The sequence below is a fragment of the Microtus ochrogaster genome, unplaced genomic scaffold (genome assembly GCF_000317375.1).
Source record: "Microtus ochrogaster isolate Prairie Vole_2 unplaced genomic scaffold, MicOch1.0 UNK111, whole genome shotgun sequence".
NCBI lineage: Eukaryota > Metazoa > Chordata > Mammalia > Rodentia > Cricetidae > Microtus > Microtus ochrogaster.
In genome coordinates, this window is record NW_004949209.1 from 438191 (window position 1) to 459295 (window position 21105).

At 45.1% G+C, this 21105-nt stretch overlaps 1 protein-coding gene across 1 annotated transcript in view; it reads left to right on the top strand.

The window, feature by feature from the left end:
* Positions 1 to 3058: 3058 nt before the first annotated feature.
* The window catches only part of Cacng3 (calcium voltage-gated channel auxiliary subunit gamma 3), a 97650-nt gene continuing 79603 nt past the window's right edge, over positions 3059 to 21105 (top strand). Inside the window, exon 1 of the mRNA XM_005371511.2 lies at positions 3059 to 4240. Coding sequence (XP_005371568.1) covers positions 4030 to 4240 — 211 coding nt within the window. The 5' untranslated portion in view covers positions 3059 to 4029. The remainder of the gene's footprint in view (positions 4241 to 21105) is intronic.

Genomic DNA, 21105 nt, shown 5'->3' on the forward strand with positions numbered 1-21105 from the left:
TACGGTCTCCATTTTCTCCAGCTAGCTCCAGCGAGTTTCTGGTGCCTACAGACAACTACAGCATCCCCTGCGCCTTGGAGAATGAAACTTACATCATTGTCCCAGTGTGGAGCTGACTGTCTTATGCATGATGGGCACTCGTGAACAATTATTGAATTAAATTAGCTGTTAACAATACTTTCCTAAGTGGAACGATAACAGATAAGAAAAAACACAAATAAATATACCATGACTGTTAATGGCAAGCTAAGAATTCAGTGGAAGAAAAAAATCTTAATAAAACACGGAGAGAGACAGAGAGAGAGACAGAGAGAGAGAGAGACAGAGAGAGAGAGAGAGAGAGAGAGAGAGAGAGAGAGAGAGAGAGAGAGAGAGATTTAAAGCTGCCTGAATGCCTCCTGAGTCTCCTGCCAGATGAGCAGGATCAGAAGGGATCATTGGCAAACACTGAGGAAGCCTCTGGCTCCATTTAAGAGGATGCTTTGAATCTGCAATTGAATTGGTGAAAGAGCCCTCTAGTGGTAAGAATGAGTACTTCCCTCTAGGCCCCATGGCAGATTCCACACACCCCTGTGTTCACCTACATATCACACTGAATGAAAGGCTGCCATCACCCCTAGTAAAGGAGAAGAAACTATTAGGACACAAATGACGGGCTTCCTGCCTCTGGCTCTCACTTCAGCCAGGTTCTCTGACTTGTCTCACATGCTCCCACACTCAAATTAACCTTGGTTCTGGTCAGAGGTCACCAAGCTTCAGCGTCAAGCTCTGTCCTTGGGCATTGCAGCCATTTCTCTGTTGCTTTCTGATCGTGATTGTCCTCTTCGTCCACCTGAGCACCTGACCTCTTTTTCTCAGGAGTCTACCTGGATCCTTGGTTCTATCAGCCGGACATGGTATGCCTGGCCTTCTGTCCCATGACCGAGGGTGTGGGTCTGGGTCTGCTGTTGTCTTGCTGATCATTCGGTGGACGGAGCAATGGAGCACACAGCTCCTAAGGCCCCAGTCCCTCCACCATCACTGTCTTGCTTCAGAGAGCATCTTTCCTACCTCTGCTGGAGTAAGAGAAGAATAAAACAGACCCAGGAATGGCTGTTTTGATCATTATTAACTATTTCATATTGTTTAAATGTCTAAGAGGGAGAAGAAAATATCCACCTATCTTCTAAAGCTTTCCAGGAAAGAAAGACCATCTTCACCTTTATGTAGCTATGTAGCCTTTTTAATAATCAATAACTAAGGTATGTGTGATAAATACACCTGTATAACCCCAGGCACTGATGTAGGAAGATCAGTTCAAGGCCAGCCTGGGTTATACAACAAGTTTAAGATTAGCCTAAACTACATTAAGACAATTTTTTTAAAAAAAGAGTTAACAATAAATATTCTTTGCATTAACAATGAGAATAATATTGACTAAGAAAACCAATAATCATGACTGAGAAGCAAATTTTCTATACAGAGAAAAAAAGACATGAAGTCACTTAAAGGAGGGCTCATGCACCTTACCTCCTGCCACGCTTCTAGGATCTAGCTAGGTATGGCCTTAGCCTGTTTCGTTTGGTAATAAGGCAAACTTTTAGTGTGAACTGTAACAAGTACATATATGCAGTTAAACACATATAAACAGACACATCCAAATTGGACCTACATATTCACATCCATACACACACATCCATGAATGCACACAGCTGTGTGTTTATAGAAAACATGATCTCATGACCCTAGAAACTGCACCATACAGGTGTATGCATCTATTGACATATCTACTTTATGTCTACAGCAAATTCACAGGCATTCAGAAGTCATGACAAAATGATCATAGCACTCACACAGAAACACACTACGACTATACATGCAAACTTGCATGTGTGCTTGTATATGCACATAACACCAAGAACCAAATCTTCAAATGACATTAACATAAAAGTAAAAAGCCTCAAAGTCACAAAAAGGTTGTGAGCCAAATCTGAGAGTTTTTCGGTATATTGCCCCTACTCAGTTCAGCCAGACAGCACCACAGGGAATGAATTTGTGCCTACGGTTCCTTTCCATTATATATTTGTCCAGTTAAATAACACTCAAATATGACAGCTGGTTGTGGGCACATCTCAGGGATTTGCAGAAACAATCCATGCAGGCAGCCTCAATTCCAAACACCCAACTGGGTATCAGTACTTCTCATTCCACAAGGAAATAAATGGTCAGAGCAATTTGGTGGAATGCCTGACGTCAACTTAGCGTGTCCTTATCGATCTACTAGAACACATAGAACTGGAAAGTTAGTCTGTGCAGGTTCTTTTCAACAGTCCCTATTTCTGAGGGAAGGAACTTGCAGGTGTGTAATGGCATTTGTGCTTTGGGATAGCAAAGAACCCAGACCTAATTACACCTGCTTCCAGGTCTGACTTAGAGGAAGATGTTAACAAGTGAACAGCACCAGGGCTTTTGGAAAAAAAGCTGACATTTTCAATGCTCTCCCATCCTGAATTCACCACCCCCTTAAAGGTAAAAGTGATAAAATATTTAACAAGTGTGTTCAGAGACCAAACCCTTATATCCCTTCATCCAAGGTCCCTGGTATATAAACAACAGCCCGGGTGCTTGTAGTCTCTTCCACCCTTTAGAGGTATGAGTTCATGTGTATATGAATGGTTCTGGGTCATATGTGATCATGCTGTCTCCTGTGTAAACCCGAGCTCCAGAGAGAAGAGGGTAGACATATTGGTTTGTTTTCTGAGGAACAAAATTGAAACAGATACACACAGAGAAAGACATTTTGCCCACCCAAGTGAACCGTCAGTCGGAGCCTCCCATCCCTTTAAGTAAATTAGATATTTCCCAGCTTCTGTTTCCCCAGTAGACTCCCGCAGCAAAGAGCAAAGTTGCTTGGTTCATTGGGCTCAGGGTTGAGGAGGAGGGCTGACTAGAGAATGCTGCGTTGGGTGGGCGCTGAGAGAACGCGCGCGCCAGAGTGCGCTGTGGGTTTCTTTCCCTGGCCCTTGTCCTTAACCCTTCCCTCTGAGGAGCGGGATCCACCGTGCTGCAGTACCCTGGAGACCTGGTGCTGACTGCCTTGGGCTCCCGAAACTTTACTCGGGGTGTGAGCTCGACTACGCGGAGTTGGCTGGCTGGTTCCGGGGAAAACACGAGGGGAGTGTTGGGGAGCGACCCTTGGCACCGCAGGTCTCTAGCCTAGAAGGTAGAAGAGCTGGGGTACAGCCGCAGAACGGGCTGTCCCTTCAGCACCGCGGACCTCCAACGACCCTGCATCGGGAAGAGGGAGGCTGGGCAACAGGAGAGGAGCTGTCCGTTCAGCACCACGGACCTCAGCCTTCCCAAGCAAGCGGCCGGCCCCCGCCCCAGGACTCTCCCTTTTCTCCAGTTTGCGCGGGGGTGTGGAGAGCAGGCGGAGAGCTTTCCTGGGAGGCTGGGGAAGCAGTGAACACTCTTCTCAGCGACTCGCCTCCCAGCAGAGCTATTTTTTGCCATCCGCCCTCACCCCCGGCACACGCGCTCGCACACACGCACGCACGCGCGCACACACATACACACACACACATACACACTCACACACATACACACACACACATACACAGACACACTCACGCTCACACACAAGACCTCTCTGGTTTTCTTTTGCCTCGAGTCTCCCGGGGCTGTGAGGAACCAGGCGCATCTCAAACCGATCTGGCAGCTCCAAGCTCTGAAGCCATGCCCAGCACAAACCCTCGTCCCCACCAAGCTCCTGAGGAATGAAAGCAACCCAGGAATCCTCTGACCGCAGCAGTGATGTGGACCAACCCCCTGGAGCCCGCACCCTCCCGAGGGCCATAGAGGACTCAGGGAACTGGAGAGAGCTCAAGACAGGAAATCCCAGCTTTCCCAAAGTCCCCGTGGATGCTGACAAAAGGAGATCCAGATTTTTGGAAGAGGCCATCCTAGGTTACCCAGCTGCAGAGTGATTCTCCCCTCTGGCACTGAATCTCCCCCTCCAACCCCCAGCCGTTCAGAGTACCATGAAGAATTATGAGGATGTGTGACAGAGGTATCCAGATGTTGATCACCACCGTAGGAGCCTTCGCAGCTTTTAGTTTAATGACCATTGCAGTGGGCACGGACTACTGGCTATATTCCAGAGGTGTGTGCAGGACTAAATCTACAAGTGACAATGAAACCAGCAGGAAGAATGAAGAAGTAATGACCCACTCCGGGTTGTGGAGGACCTGCTGCTTAGAAGGTACTCACAAATCCCTCTCACTGGCTCTGAATGATGGACTTCTAGTGTCCTGATGTGTGTTTGAGAGGAAAGAGAGGCAGTGGAGGGGAAGAAAAACAGTTGAAATTGTTTTTGAAAACGTGTGAGTGTCCGGACTGTTTCCACTGAGGCTGGTGGTGTGTGCTTGGAAGGGTTGGGTCTTGCTGATTGTTTCCAGTCTAAGCTAAATGCGATGCGATTTTGTAACACTTTAAGCAGCGTCTGCAGCTGGGAAATCTTCTAATCCCAAATCTCTAAGCATGTTGTGCACTGTTTGTATCTCTGTCTAGAGAAGGAGACTTTGGATTTGTTTAATTGCATTTAAGTGAACTGGGATAATTAAGGAGCGAGGGAGGGGAGATAGGAAGGTGATGAAGGAGGTGAAGGGGGCTGATCTGACATGGGGCACTCTGATCTGCATTCTTTTCTTTTTCCAGTAGAATCTTAGCGTCTCCTGAGTTTGGTCTAACTAGACATTGTCATGAACTTCCTTTGCCAATTGGTACCAGTGAACAATATGTAAACCCCAATTCTCACACCCCCACATCTAAAGAAAAATTTCATTATGAATAAGTGTTTCATTATTTGGGATCAAAATAAAACTGAAGTCTTGGTATTTGCCATCCACCTGACTTCATTCATAAATCACGCTCATAACCAGCAAATGTATTTCCTTGACATTTAGAGGATACTAACTCTAAGAATTACAGCTCATTGTTTCTAATTTTAAAAATTAGAGGATTTTTTTCTAAATAGGAATGCGGAGGGCAGGCCAATTTTAGAATGGGGAGCTCTTAGGTAGCCTATGTCACTACTAAACTTGCTTCACTGCATAAAGAGTGACTGTCAGCTTCAATAATAGACGGTGCCTGGGTACCACAAGGAGTGGAAAAAAGAAAAAAAGAAAGAAGAAAATCAAAGGTCCCTGGACCTGTTACCTGAGGGAGACACTAGATTAAAGGGGCACTGAGGAATTGTTTTATTTGGTTGGTTGGTTGCTTTTTGTTATTTCTGTGGCTCCTGGGGAATCAGTGAAGTTTATCTCAGTGAGAGTCAAGAAAATAGGGGCTTCCTCCCCCTCCTCCATTTGTTGTTGGTCCTCTCCCCCTGCATTCCCTGTGGCTCTTCTTAGGGTTTCTCAGGAACTCGCATTTATGTAAATGACTTAGGAAATCATGCTATGACATCACTTGCTAGTGTAATATTGCATCATTCTCTGGCCTCCTTCCCGTGTCCTGACGCTCTGAACTCCCCTGACTATAGCGCCACTACAGTTCATTCTGTTTCCAACCCAGATTGGCAACTGGTGGGAAATTCAGGAGGGAAAGGGCAACCTTTGTGAAGGGAAAATCCACATGAAGTTAGAAAATCCAAGCAATTCTGCAGATAGCCACTATACACTTAGCAAAGACATTTGTCCTTTGAAACGCTCAGTTAACCCAAGATTGGTTTGGAATTGATAGTTTTACACGAGCACGACTCCGGCTTGCAGTTTCTGTCAGTGTACTGCCAGAAATTCTGAAACAATTCTTTCCTAAACATCATGAAGAATCTAACATTTGTAGTTATTTCTGAGCATTTGCAGTTGGGCGGCAAGAGGTCATTCACCTTAGGGAAATTCCATCATTCCCTTTGGTGTATTGGCAATAATGAATTAAATCAGTTTTGCAATGCTGTGGTTTGAAAGATGAGATGATGCCTACAAAAGTGGAATAAAAAAAAAACCAAGGCTCTGCTCCAGGCAAAACTATACAGAAGTATATCAGACAGTCATTTACAGTTATTTTACTTCTTTTAAATATTTTAGAAATGTAAAATTAAACTCAAATATTGATATCCCCCCGTGTCCTATTTATTTAACAGTCTGTCAGAAAATGAATCAGGGCTTTCTGAACCTTTTTTCAAAGCCTCCTAAAGAGTGTTTTCTCTTCAACATGCTACTCTGTGCCTACAGAGAACGCTTGGGACCAAAGCCCCAAGTATTCCATAGGTTTAGTGGGATAGGTGAGAAAGGAAATTTGGAAGGAATTAAATGAATTGAAGATGTGTTCTTGGGTAAGTCAATCCTTTCAAGAAAACTTCTGAAGTCTTCCTATAGTTTTTCTCAGCTACATTGTACATTTTTGAGGCATCACATTTGGTAAGATACACAAACCATTATGGATCTGAAAAGGTTTTACATCTAGATGGGACTGGCTAAAATTTGAAGCCAAGATTCTTCTTAATGAGTTGAATATATCAAGTGTTCAAGGAATTTGCAGGGGCCTCTGTTTTCTGCTTGATAAGATACATGCAGTGGCCAGCATGCATCATCCTAAGATTTCCATCCTTGGTAAGGATGGAGATAAATAGCCATCTCTAGTCACTAGTTCCTGTCTATCTCAGAAGCGCCAACATCCTTATCTTCTGATTTGTGAAACATCAAAGGACCTGTGTAGGGAGTGTAATAGCTCAATTTTTTTGTTACACATAATTTAGAAGAGTCCTTTTTTCATACTTCAAGAGCCAGGAGACAATGCAGCTATTTTGCCCCCATATAAGGGACTACTCGGGAGGAGCATGGCAGCTGTCTGCAAATACATGAAGGGCTGTCATTTGGAAGATAGAGTTGAAATCTATGTGGTCTCAAGGGAGTTGATAAGGGAACTAAAGCAAGACATATTTTGCCTAAATATAAGTAACTACCTCGTGTGGAGTAGGGAGCTTCCAGAGGTGGTGAGTCCCCGAACAGCCAAAGTATTCAAAGCTAAAAGAAAACATCAATTGTCCCCAAACTTGGCTAGCCACTGGACTCCCATTAATAGGCTTTGTGTTTGTTTTTAAATTGAATATCAAGTTCCACAACTGCATTCCAAGCCTCCATTGATCTATGGTGGATCCTTGGTGTCTAAACTTCCTAAAGGCCCTCCAAGCAACTATGATGTCAGGGCCATCACAGAACGAAGGTTTTGCAGTGGGTCTGGGATGACCGTGCATGTTCGTATGAGGACCATGACACTCAAGAGAGATGGCTACTTCCTTTTGTCGCTCTTGTGAACCAGCAGAGTGTCCTCTGTGCTCAGCTTTCTATATATTAGTACTGTTTCCAAAATTTTGAAAGAATTAGGTCTTTCATCTTCAGGAGAGCTTAGGGGTGCAAGTATTGCCATTACCCTCACCTTATAGATGAGGAAACTGAGAATGGGGGAAGCTCCATAATTTGCCTAAGGTCATATATCTCAGTTGGGCTGGCGGTACTTAGTCTAGACTTGCAGCTTCCCAGGGCATTGCTAGAGAGCCTTAGTTCAGACTCTAGCGGCTTATTTGCTGCCGATAGAAATACTGACTTGTGAGACTATCCAGACACATGGGTTTTTCCATTCAGAAGTCTCAAATCTGAACACATTCAGCTTGTCTGTGCATTGATGGAAGGGACACAGAAGTCACCAGATCAGAACAAACTCGAAGCCACAAAAGATGCACTTTGAATGAGAAAGCAATCAACCTCTGCAGAGACGCTCACAGCGAGAAAGAAACCCTAGCGATTGCCTGACTCATTATCTGGAAGGCAGGCAAGGCATTCACCAAGGCCCACCTGCTGCACGTCTTCAAAGGCAGCATGCGAATTTGATGAGAATGTGTACAGTAGGCCTCTCTCTCATTAAAAATACACACACACACACACACACACACACACACACACACACGCATCCAAACCACTGAAGCCCTAGATCCAAGCAAACCAATGCAATTAGATAGTGGAGAGACCACTACCCTAGCAGTGAAGAACCCTGGGTGCTAATCACATTTCTGTCCCTAATAGTCATGTAAATTGATCATGTGGCTTTCCTTCCTTGAACTTTAGTCAAGGTAAGAACTTTAGATGAGGTTAAGAAGTCCTAAATCTAATTGTCCCTGTGGCCGAGCCAGGTCAGGGAAAGCGTGAAGAAGAGTCTCCCACTCTTTCACATCAGCTGTATGGTAGACAACGACAGTACATTTAGGGAGACATATGATAGCCAGAATTTGGTCTCAATGTGGGGACAATAGAGGGTAGTGGGGAACTGTACCAAGCTGGAGAGACCATCTGAAAATAGCAGTGATTTAACACTGGCGACCTGTGCCGGGCGATGGTGGCGCACGCCTTTAATCCCAGCACTCGGGAGACAGAGGCAGGCGGATCTCTGTGAGTTCGAGACCAGCCTGGTCTACAGAGCTAGTTCCAGAACAGGCTCCAAAGCCACAGAGAAATCCTGTCTCGAAAAACCAAAAACAAAAACCACTGGCGACATGTGTATCACTTGTGTGTCAACATATAAGGGGCAGGGAAATAGCTCAATAAGCAAAGTGCTCATTAAACAAATGTTTAAGGGCTGGAGTTCAGATTACGCCCCGCCACCACACACACACACACACACACACACACACACACACACACACACACACACACACCATGCAAGCGCTGAGTGGTTAAGGCAAACGCAGGAGGTTTCCTGAGCAATCTGGATAACTTGACTAGCTGAATTAGAAAACTCAGGTTCAGCTGAGAGAGCCTCACTTAGCATATAGGGTGGGGAGCGATTGATCAAAAAGACATCCAACTTCAGACTCTGGCCTCCATGTGTGCACACACATACTTGTGCACACACATGTGCACACGCACAGGTACATGCATACACAACCTGATATATATCCATGCATACACGGCATACATGTATACATAGAATTAAAAAATCAAAGAAAAATCAAGCACAAATCCATTTGAATTTTAAAATACAAGCAAATAGTTCACCTTTCTAAAAACATGGACTCATCCAAACTGTAGTTACATTGTAGCTTAACTTTGTCCATGGGTTGCCAGTTTTGAGCCCTAAAAATTCCCTAAATGGCCCTTTAAAGCAAATTTCTGATTTTTTTTCATACTCAGTTCATGAGTCATTCTTTAGAACTCATTAAAAGGGTTTTGGATATTAAGAAAAGAAAGCTTATTTGGAATTATAGCTCAGGGAACTTAAAAATCATGGGAAGGAAGTTCAGTAAACTGCTGCTTCTACTGCAGATGGGTCTGAATGACACCAAACATCTGGCTGAAAATCTGAAAAAAAATTAGCCAGTCATTAGAAGTTCCCCCATATTTCCAAATCTGCAGATGGTTGGCTTTGTCAGCCAGATGGGGTTCCAGCTTTATTTATGTGTTCAGAATCCTTCAGGGAAGCTGCAAAGATGCAGTTGAGGAAGAAGGCAAGTTGCAGGGGGTGGGGTGAGGTGGGTGATTATTGAGTATGTCCTGTGTGCCAAACCCTGTGCTAGGCGCCTTCAGAGACAACAACGCACACTTTTCATATCTTATACCCCCCGGCAGAAGGCAAACTCTGTTAAGCACAGGGGTCTTATCTTTGAGGAACGCTCCTATATGTCCCTAGAACGTAGGAACAGCCGCTTCTGCTCCTTCATTCCTAGATCTCCCACCTTACCCTGTCATCTAATCTAAGCCATGACACAGAACAAGCTAGAGCTCTTCCTGACCTTTCTGGTCCATTCCATGCATCCTTTCTCCTCACCCCCCAAAAAATCTTGGAGTCAAAAGCAAGACGAAAGTGGGCCAGAGTCATGAGGAAGGATACAAGCAAGTGGCCTCAGCTGGGTCTGTGGCTTAAGTTAGGATTGGGTAAGTGGAAGAGGTCAGAATAGGAGCGTGAATGGCACACAGCTAAGCTGTGTCCAGATAGTCATAATATGTTAAATACCAAGACATGCTCCTTAGTGTTGACAAACCACACTTGTTCAAAGTCCCTCACCGGCCATGCTACCCATTCCTGAGACTTCCCAGGACTCCCTAAGATCCATTAAGTAGAGAGTAAAGACTGCCAGGTATTTTGGCCACCATAGTAAAAAATGTGACTGATTTGGCTGGTAAAGCAACTAAAGCTTAGATGCTCAGTTACTTCCACAGTAAATGGCATCCAGGTATAAAGTAGGATGCACCTGACCCCTACATTCCCACTATTGCATGTCGGGTCATGACCCTGTTTCAGCCATGGACATCATTTGTGGGTTTGTCTTGTGCTCAACTGACTGATCAACATTTCTTCCCAGCTGTATCCTCATTGTTACAAAGCCCTCAGGCATCTTCTTTATGCCTCAAACACAGCATTCTGTCTTCTTCTTCTGTGGTTTCATCACTGGCAACAAAGGTCTGGGAAATCCCTCTGTTGGTTTTATCACTTGAAATAGTATGTTGTGGAGTACGGTGAAGACCACTCACACACATAAGATTGACCAATGTGGGCTATTGTATTGTGTGTTGAGAAAAAAATACAAGGAACCAGACAAAATGATGACAGGTTTTCATGCTTTCCCTGAGCAGGGTACAAGTTCACTTAAGAGACTGTTTGATCACCCAGGGGGCTGTACTTTTGGTTAATTTTTGTTTTTTAAAGAAGTAGACTCAGATCCAGTAACTATATGCTTATTCAGTTCAAAAATTGGTAAAATGAACAAAAACTTTTATTCAGTAACAGTGTAAATGATTTCTGGTCAGAAGAAAAGGTAAGCCCCAACACAGTGGCTTGCCATTCCCAGCGTGCCATCAGTGTCTGCATCTAACTTTGCAGTCTTATTTCAGAAGGCTGTTTCTGCCTCTCTTGAACCAGTTTTATGATTCTGCTGGCTCCCTTGCCGCGGAGTTGAATAAATCTTGACATCCGTTGACTCTGTGAGTTAGGAGAAATGTGTTCTTAATAGTTTGAAAATTATACTTTGCAGTGTGGAAGCCCTCATAAATGAAAACAGTATTCATGTGGTTAAAGAGGAGCCTTAAAAAAAAAACCACAAGGTTGTTTTCTTTCCCTCTGTCTTGGAGGTCCTAAAAGACACGCTGTTCTATGGAAGAAACAAGCTTGGCTTTAGTAATAGCCCAGAGAGTTCTGTGTAACAGCGGAGGTCTGGGGACCCATGGGCTTGGGATCACACCGGGCTCCCATTTTCCAGTGAGTGCAAGATCTTGGAGACAGTTTCACCCCTGGTTGTCTCCTCAACCGGCTGTATTTCTTTGCAAATGCTATCTCCAAAATAGTGCCACTGACAGAAGCAACTTAAGGGAGGAAAAGCGTGTTTTGGATCACGGTTTCAGAGGCATCTGTCATCGCTTAGTCTGATGCATTTGGGCAGTGAGAACATGTGGCAGAGAACAGTTGTCCATATCAAGCAGACACACTAGAGAGTGGCGGGAACCAGGAACCAGAGATCACCTTCAAAGGCCTAACCCTAGTGACCTACTTCTGCCAGACAGAGGTCTAAAGGTTCAAGGACTCCCCAAATGGTGCACCCTACTAGAGAGCAAATACTCAAAATATGTGTCTAGGAACATTTAAGCATGGCACCTGCTTGTCAAAGGTAGCAAGTGTTTTCTTCTTTCCAACCACTTTTTCTGTGGTTCTGTTAACAATGTGTTGTCCACTACTTCTTGATCCATTCATGTCAGAGTATTAACTTGCTTTCAGATGGTAAAAGAGCCGTCCTATCCCAGTCCTCTTTCCTCCCAAAGAGGTGGTCTTTCAGTGAGTTACCTTAGGTTCCAAGAATTAGTCATAATACACAAGAATGTATAAGGGAAGAGAATTCTCTTCTGGCTTGAATGACTGTTTAGGCTGCATGGCTACACATTTGCACACATGTCAACCTCAGCAAGGAGCCAGAGGGGAAACAGTCATGATGGAAGAGTGCATGGCAATGAGGAACCTGGTTTGGGATGACGAGGTTCTGTAAGTTGAATGAAGCTTGGGTATCTTACCGAAGAAAGATGCTCATTGACTGAAAAGCCCTTGGCCCACCTGCATCATACTTGTAAAAAAAAATCACACTACCTGGGTTCTCTTGACCTTGGGGTCCAACAGGGACTGAATGCCAGCCCCCACTCCACTTGCCAGTCAAGCACCTTTGTGCAGAGCCAAGTCAGTCTAGTAGGGGAGAGGCTTTAAACATAGTTACAGGGTACAGGGTTGGCAACTGCAGTCTCAGCAGCATGGGGTTCAGCCAGCGATGGGAGCCAACATGAGATGGGAAAGCCCAGTCCAAAGTCAGATATTTCACAACAAGGAAGCATGTTATTGGGAAGGGACTTTAGGACCCTCCAGCAACCAATGCCTGTGCCTTCATAAGAAATCCAATGTGTTAGGCTCCATGATTTGGTCATTAGCTGGATTAGCAGTAACAACAGTGAGCTAAGTAAAAGAAGTGCAGGTCTCTTCTCTCTCTTAGTGCTCTGGACATGGTTCATCAAGGGAAATGGAATTGATGTCATAGGGAAACATAGACTATCTCCTCAAAAAGGAGAGCCATTGAAAGACCTCTCTCTTTACATATACATATAAATACGATAATAATATAGATAGAAAGACTATATATTTATAATCTTTATATATAAATATATAATAGAAAGAGAGAGATGAAGGAAAATACAGGGCTTGACTACCATTTACCCCCCAAACCATGCGTTGATTTGCCATGTCTAGTAGAAGCTCTCCACCCCTAGAAAACTCTGCAAGGCAGATGCACGTGTCCTATATCTTTGGTCACACAAGGTAACCTACCTTTAGGGAATATGCCCCTTCTTCCTGATATTGTTAAGCAGGTGAGATGCTGTTAGCGAGCCTGTGGGATGCTAACACGCTTCCAAGAAAGGAGAAGAATGGGCTATGACAATCACTGAGGGAAGTCATAAGAAAGCAGTACAAATGACAGCTGACACTTAGCAAGAACCTTCCCTGTGCAAAGTTACTAACATTGTGTCAGGCTGTGTGCTCGTCTTCCTGGCCGTCCCCCGAACATTTGTTTGTTTACTTAACAACAGATATATACCATTTAAGCAGTGTTCTAAGTGAGCGCCTAATAAGCACCACTCACTCCTCATGACCTCTTCAGAAAACAGATATTACTGTTATCTGCATTTTCGAGACTTTCACTCGGAGCTGGGATGCAAGTCCTTGCATCAGCTGTCCCTCATTAATTATGCGCTAGGCACTTGGATATGCGGTATAAACAGGATCAGCTGATTATCCTAAAAGCCAGACTACTGCTGGCCATTCTGTGTCACCAGCAAGGAGACGGAGGCTCAGAGAGATAAGGTGGTTTGCTCAGAGTCACAGTAGGACTGAGACACAAGGCACAGCCCTCCCTAACCTCAACACTGCTGTCCCTAGTTAAAAGCCCAGGCCTGGCAGAATGGGTTTCATCCCACCTGCTCTGTCAGGGAAGCCTGGTGCCAGTCACTAGCACACAATTGTCTAATAGCTGCAAATATCATGAAAAAACCATTCCGCTGGGGGCTGGGGATGTGGTTCAGGCAGCAAATCGCTTGGCACTCAGGCATAGGACCTGAGTTTGGACCAATAGCACCTATGGGGGGAAAAAGCCAGAAGTGGTGGTGCAAACCTGTAATGCCAGTGCTGAGGAGGAGAACAAGTGGACAAGTGGGTTCTGGAGCTCACTAGCTGTATGGTCTCGCTGAGTTGGTGCAACCCAGCTTCCATGAGAAACCCTATTTCAAAAAATGAACGCTAATAAGACAGAGATAAAGAAGGATACCTTGATACTGACTTCTGGCCACCACACCCACACATACGTGTGTGAGCAAGCACACGCTTGAACATATACACACACGCCACACAGAGCAAGCATAAAGTTAAGAGTTGCTGCTTTGGATTGTAAATCCAGAAGGCAACACCAAGGAAAAGAAATGGTAAAAACCAGCAGGGTTTCAACACCATAGCACCGGGCTATGAAGAAACACCTCCTCCCCAGACCAGTGCTGTTTCCCCTTGAAAAGGCAGCCCCAAGGGTTTGGAAGATGCACAAGAAGGCTAACCGGATTCAGGGCACAAACTGTGAGTCACACTGGAGCTGGAGACTAGTTAAGTGGGAGATACTATTAGGTTCAGGGCTGTCCTCGTTCCTGAGGATTAAACTGTGGGCCTATCACTGACTTGACTCCTTGGAGCTTTAAATGCTGTAGGTCAGGCAGGGATCAATGATTCGGCCTTTGGCTAGTTTCTCCTGCAGTACTTGGAGGGCTTCAGCCATCTTTGAGGAATAGCAGACAGCAGACTGATTGTTGACCTTGGGCAAGCGTGAACCAAAATGGGCATCTGGGCTGAGACTGAGAGTAGGCAAGGCCTGACACCACCATTTTAGCTTTTAATCTGGATGGTTGAGGAAACATTAGCCAAGAACTCCAGCCACCACATTCCCCGAGCCCGGAATGCACTAAATGCTCACTTTATAGGCATTAACTTCATGGCAGGCAGGAGGGTAACTTGATTACTTTAAGCTTCTAGTGCATCTATGCTAATCCCTAACAGTGGCCGAACATGTTTTGTTAGACTGTCTGACCAGCAAGCCCCAGGATCCTCCTGTCCCCTTCCCTGCCCACCACCATCTCTGGAGTTACAGGGGCACACTATTGTGTCCTGATTTCGCGCGGCTGCTGGGGTCAGTACGCAGGTCCTCATGCTTGTACAGCAAGCGTTTGTCCATCCAGCCAGCTCCCCAGCCCTAGATGTTTGATTCATAAATTCTTACGGACCACCTTCTAAATAGTAAATACATCTAGGACCCCAGGCGTAAGGACCGCTTTCTGAATAATGCATCTAGAACCCTTGCCGTGAGGTCTCATAATCCAGTAGCACACAGTCTGAGAGACACAGTCTTCCTGACTCTGCCATTTCCGTAGCATCGGCTGCTATCTCCTATCTTGTCCTGGGATGTTACACCATGATCTAGCAGTCTTGTCTTCAAATCCCCTCAATACCTTGTGTGCAAACTTGGGGAAGGAAGAAAGAAAAGTCATGCTGTGTGGATACGTTGCATAGGAAACCAGCAACCACTGTTTCTGTCCCCTGTGCCTTCGAATATCTCTTTATATTTGTTGCCTGCACATACAGGGGCTGGAGTCACTGCCACTCTGCATCCTGTAGCAGGTGCTGTTTGGAACTGTGCATTTCGGTCCTGGAAATACAATGATATCTACTCACTAAATTAAAATTATTCTGGAAACCATAGGTAACCATGGTGGGACCTCCCACCATCTCATTCATAAGAAACTGCCCCATTGCCCGCAGAAGCTAGTTCTGGATCAGAGCAGTCAATATAGATGCATTTACTATGGATCCTCTCAACTCCTTGAAAAGTGTGGGGAAATTAGCTGTTTATCAGTGGGAAATGCTTTAATGTTTGTGTTGCAAAGTAGTTCTGACTCTTTTTTCTTTCCAGAGCATTGCTTTTTACCAAAGAGGAATCTGGTTTGTGATCAAAATGCTCTAAATATTTAGAGAAAAAGAAAAAAAGCTAAATAAAGAGGCAATAGTACTGAACTTGTAGGTCTGATCTGCAGGCCTACAATGGCCCCTTTCTGCTTTGTTACTCTGGTGAGTGACAGCCTCACTCCTGGGTGGTGGGTTGTGGCCAGGACTGCAATAATCAAGTCTGAACTACAGAAATTGGGTCTGATGCTCTTGCCATGAACACCAAAATGATTTTCCAGTTGGAATCCCTGGGGCTCAGCTGTAAGGACATTTTCCTGGCTTAAGAAGAAAGGCCCCAACCCTAACACAGGAAAGGTATGCTCAGGGAAGGTGTGTATGATTGTGTGTGGCAACTTTTATATTCTGTGGTCAAGGTAGGCTTCATTGAGAAGGTGACACTGAATTCAAAATGGAAACGAGGTGAGGAAACAAGCCAGGTGGCTGTGTGAACCAGGTGGAAGGGACGGAAGCTGCAAAGGCTTGGGTGGGACTGTGCCTGGTGCTCAGGAAATCCTGGGTGGCCAAGAGAAGCAGACTAACTCGGGGTACAGCTCACACAGGCCCTGGATTCAGATCTCGGGAAAGAGCAGAATGTGCTAGCGCCATCACCGTCCTCCCTCTTCCTCCCATTCTCTCCTCTTTCCCCATTTCTTTTTGCTCCTCCTCCCCCTTCTCCCCTTCCTCTTTCACTTCTTTTTGCTTTCTTTTCCTCTTCTCTCTTCCTCCTCTCCTCTCCTTTTCTCTTTCTCTTCCTTCTTCCCCCTTCATTCCACTTCTTCCTCCCTCCTGCTCATCCTCCTCCCTCTCTCTCCTCCTACTCAAGATCCTGGGGATTGAACCCAGGTCCTTGCATATGCGAGTCTTCTCAGTTGTATGATTTGCTCCACATTGCCCTGGAGATCTCTCTTGCTTCCATTAGACAAGAACCCCAAGTCTAGTCTTCAATACTGTTGCCCATCTCCCCCCTTCTTTGTAACGGACAAAACAGAATAACAGAGTTTCCTTACTTCTTCATGTCCTCTGGATACAAGCCCATGGTCCCTTATTTTCAGCACTCCATTTCCTATTTGGGAAAAAAATCATACAAAAAGTGACATCAGTGAGAAACTTAGAGTGCTCACTGAATCTCTCAAAGCTCTTAGAATCATCCTTCCTGCTGAGCAACCTCTTCCTAACCCACTGGTTCTCTCACTCTCTTTTCTCCTCGGAACTGAGTACTGAAGTCAGGGTTTAACACACGCTGGGCAAGCTCTCTACCACTGAGCCCCCTGTGCTCATCCAGCTCCAACTGGCTTCTCCTTCCATGCAAGTCCCCACTCAGCCCAGAGATCCAACAAGAGATGCAAGCTAAGTGGTTTCCAGTCGAGGCACCTTCCTTCAGCCTGGGCTCCTTGCTCAGCTCATCAAGCTATCACAGTGCGCGCGTGAGACACCATGCTATGTCCGGAGGATGGCGCAGAGAATAAAGAAGGCCAGGTTCCTGCCTTTGCTCACAGCTGTGTGGAGAAGATGCTGCTAGAGAGGAGAGCAGTGGGCGGAGCTCCTGCTGCTCAGAGGAGGAGGAGTTCCTGGATTAGTCAATGTTGGGTTGTCATGGAAATGTTCTTAAGACTGTGAGTCTTGAAAGTGCCTGGCCTCACTAGATGCTCAAAACACATGTGCCAAGCACACAGCAAGAATATAGAGTACACAGAGGACTGGCCTGTCCGGTACTTGGAGGGTGCATACATGAATTTGGAGCCCCTAGGTTCTTATGGCTAAGCAGACAGCAATGAGGACAGGAAAGCAGCACCCTCCTGGAAACCCAGGAAGGCATGCCAAGGGACTAAGCCCACCTCCCACCCCTCTGTGTGTGTGTGTGTGTGTGTGTGTGTGTGTGTGTGTGCCTGCGCATGCACGCTCATGTGCACACATGTGTGAGCTTCAGTCATTGCTTGAGCCAGAGTCACACTCTATCTCTAGCTGGCCATGACCTCACTCTATAGCCCAGGCTGGCCCCAAACTTGAGATCTTCCTGCCTCTGTTTACCAAATACTGGGATTACAGTTGCATGTCCCCTACCCGGCTTCTCTTTTTCATGTTTGAACTTTTAAAAATTCCTAGATAGTTGTTGACCTTTTTCCTATTCTTTGGCATAGAATTTTCCCAACTGCCTCTCTTTTGCTCTTGTTCTTCCGTGCCCAGAATCAAGTCTTCTGTGAGCCCTCTACCACCTAACTGCCTTTCTATCTTCTTAAAACACTGTGAAGGATACAAGCTTAACACAAAACAGAACTCCCCCAGTAGAAGGCAAAGTCTCCCCTGTCCCTACACTACAGCCTCATCCTCCCTTCGCTCAAGTGACTGCTGCTCATACTTTGCTAAGTGACTAATAGATAGCATTTCTCGGGTTTCCTGAGTCATCTGTTAACACTTGACAGAACAGTTTTCTCCTCGAGTTCGCCTTGTTACTAATTTACGCAAAAGTCTTCTGAGATGGATCTTACATGGCGGTTTGAATGAGAACGTCATCCCCTCTGGCCCCCCATAGGCTTATATATTTGAGTGCCTGGTCTCTGATTGTTGGACTGTTTGGGAAGGATTAGGAGATGTGGTCTTGTTGGAGGAGGGGTGTCACTGGGAGTGGGCTTTGAGGTTTCGAAAGCCCACACCACTCCCAGTTCACTCCTTCTGCCTCATCCTTGCAGATCAAGATGTCAGCACTCAGCTACGGCTCTAGCACCATACTGCCTGCCTGCTGCTGTGCACCCAGCCGTGACGGTCATGAACTCTAACCCCTGAAGCTAAAAGCCCCAGAAAATTCTTTCTTCCATAAGTTGCCTTGGTCATGGAGTCTTATCACAGCAATAGAAAAGTAACTCAGATATCTTTCAATGTGTTAAGAGACATAATCATTCATAGAATTCTAAAATCCCCTATAAATGACAAGCCTTTGTCATTACAGTTTGACAATCCCTGGGAAACTCCCCCCTCACAGCCACTTCTCCACAGAGGGCTTTTTTATAAAGCCATTTCTGTATTGATACACCCAGTGTTTATTTCATATCTCTAAATCATATCTTAATCCTCTATTTCTTGATTTATAATCTATTGACTTCCTGCCATGATAAGTAAGGATGTATCCAACTCACCCCAGGCTCTGTATTGATTAGCTCTCTAATTTTTAAAAAATAATATGAATCTTCATTTTTTTCCCCATCCACACTGGGCAGAATGTCTCAGCTTCCTACTCTATAGAATGAAAATATCCAAGTTCCCCATCTCCACCCACCACATCTGTCAACTGTGTTTTTACTTTTTCGTCATTAAGATTCCATTCTACCTTGACCTTGTATGGGTCTTGTGCAGGTCACCATGGCTGCTGTGCATTCAGGCTTGCAATGGTCACACCATGTCCAGGAGACAGCATTTCACAGCTCCCTGCCCTGTCCTCCGGCTCTCACACCCATCCTGCTCCCTCTCCTGTAATGCTTCTGGAGCTTGTGTGGGGTGCTACCAACAAGGTCTGAGCACTCAGCCCTTAATCACTTAGTCCCAGCGTTCCGACCAGTTATGAGTATCTAATCAGGTAGGAGGGGGAAGAATGATCAAGATATGTTGTAAACATGTATAAAATTGTCAGAGAAAAAGTTTAAAATATCACTAAGAAAGAGAGTCAGAAAAAAATCAACAGAATAGCTCAGAGGCAGAATGCTTCCTTTCCACGTTCAGGGCCCAAGCTCCAGCTTCAACTCTGCAAACAAAACAACTCAGTATGTGCTCTGTTAGCGAGTGGACCTGTAAGACACTAGCATCTTCCATCTTCCAGCAATAGAGTCAGAGTGGGAAAACCAAAGCAAGTTACCATGATTCATGCCCAGCACAAAGTCAAGTTGCTTTCCAGGGCTAGGTTCTTCCCTTTGTGGTTTCAAAGGCAGTTTTCAGGTTACTCAAAGAAAAACCTTTAAAAGGCAATTCCTCTCCCTCAGCCCATTGTTCAAAATCACATCGTGCATATGTCGCACCTGTGCTTGGACTTTCTGGTACATGTTTATATTTTTTAGAGTTTCTGATTGATTCAAAGCTTTCTTTTTAAAATCGGTCAATTTCAAAGTGCATCCCTGGAGAAAACTACTATGCCACCTTTTACCCGCTTCCTCAGTATCACCCAGAATTTAAAAATTTAACCTTATAGAGTATAGTGGTATATGCTTATAATCCCAAAAGCAGAGGCAGGATGACAGCAGCAAGTTGGAGGCCAGCCCAGGCTATATAGTGAGTTCTGGGCCAGCCAAGGAGACAGCAAGATCTTCTCTCAAAAAAATTAAAAAAGGAGCAAACAAAACCAAAGGAAACAAAAAGATAACTCAGTCTCATTATGGTTTGGGTCTGCATTGTCCCCCACAGGCTTGTGTCTGAAACCCTTGGTTCCCGGATGGTGGTGCTGTTCAGGGAACCCGTGGGAGGTGGGGCCTAACTGGAGGAAATAGGTCACCAAGGGGACAGTCCTTGAAGACATACTACCCCAGACAACTTTCTGGCCTACTGTGATATGAACTGTACTGCCTACTATACCTTCTCCAATAACCTGAGCTGAACCCTCCAAAACAGTGAGCCCAAGTATATCTTTGTTTTTTAAGTTGTTTTTGTTGTTTTGTTTGTTTGTTTGTCACAGGGATACAAAAGTAACTAATACAGACTTCTGTTACCAGATGACTTGAAGTCAAATCCAAGTTCAACCAATATGACTGAATGATTCTGAGCATATTACTTAACTTCTCTAAATCCCAGCTGACCCATCAATAAAATGAGAATTGCCCTTATAGCTGCTTATAACATTGCATAAATAGTTAATATTTGCATGGAGCTTAGAAAAGTGGCTGAGCCTGGAGTAAATGGGTGTTGATTATTTCCAGTTTTATGGCATAGACTAGACAGAACCTACTTATCAGCCAGACTATGAATAACCATTGTTCTATTTGTCACTTAAGAATCTTCACAAGATTCAGGAGGTCAAATCAATTATCTAACTGATGGAGGCAGTACCAACAATCTAACTGACGGAGGTAGTACCAACAATCTAACTGACGGAGGTAGTACCAACAAGTCAGACTTATAGCCTTTGGTGACAAATCTTAGATTTGACTCTTCTCATACGGGTGGCCCAGGTTATATGGACTCCATATTTCCACAGATGAGCTACACTGGAGAACTGGTAGCCCTTAATAAGCAGCAGCCGCTGGTGCACACCAAGTGCTTACATACAAACCTCTTCTTCGTCCCGTAAGAGCCCTACAGGGTATTTATTATTGCCACTTAACAGATGAGCAGCTGGAACTCAGAGCGGCCCCTGGTTCACACCTGAGCCAGTACATGAGAGCCAAACTCAGGTCAACTGGGTCGGAAAAACTGTATATCTCATCTTAAAGCCATAGCCAGTGTTCTCAAAGCATGGATCTTCAGGCTGGAGGGTCAGACCAGCCTCCCAAGACCGTTTCAGCAACTTCAAAACTATTTCAGAGCCATAGGAGCAGAGACATTTTTCCCACGGTGGTAACGGCTGCATGATGGTGCGCGGGCTACAGTACC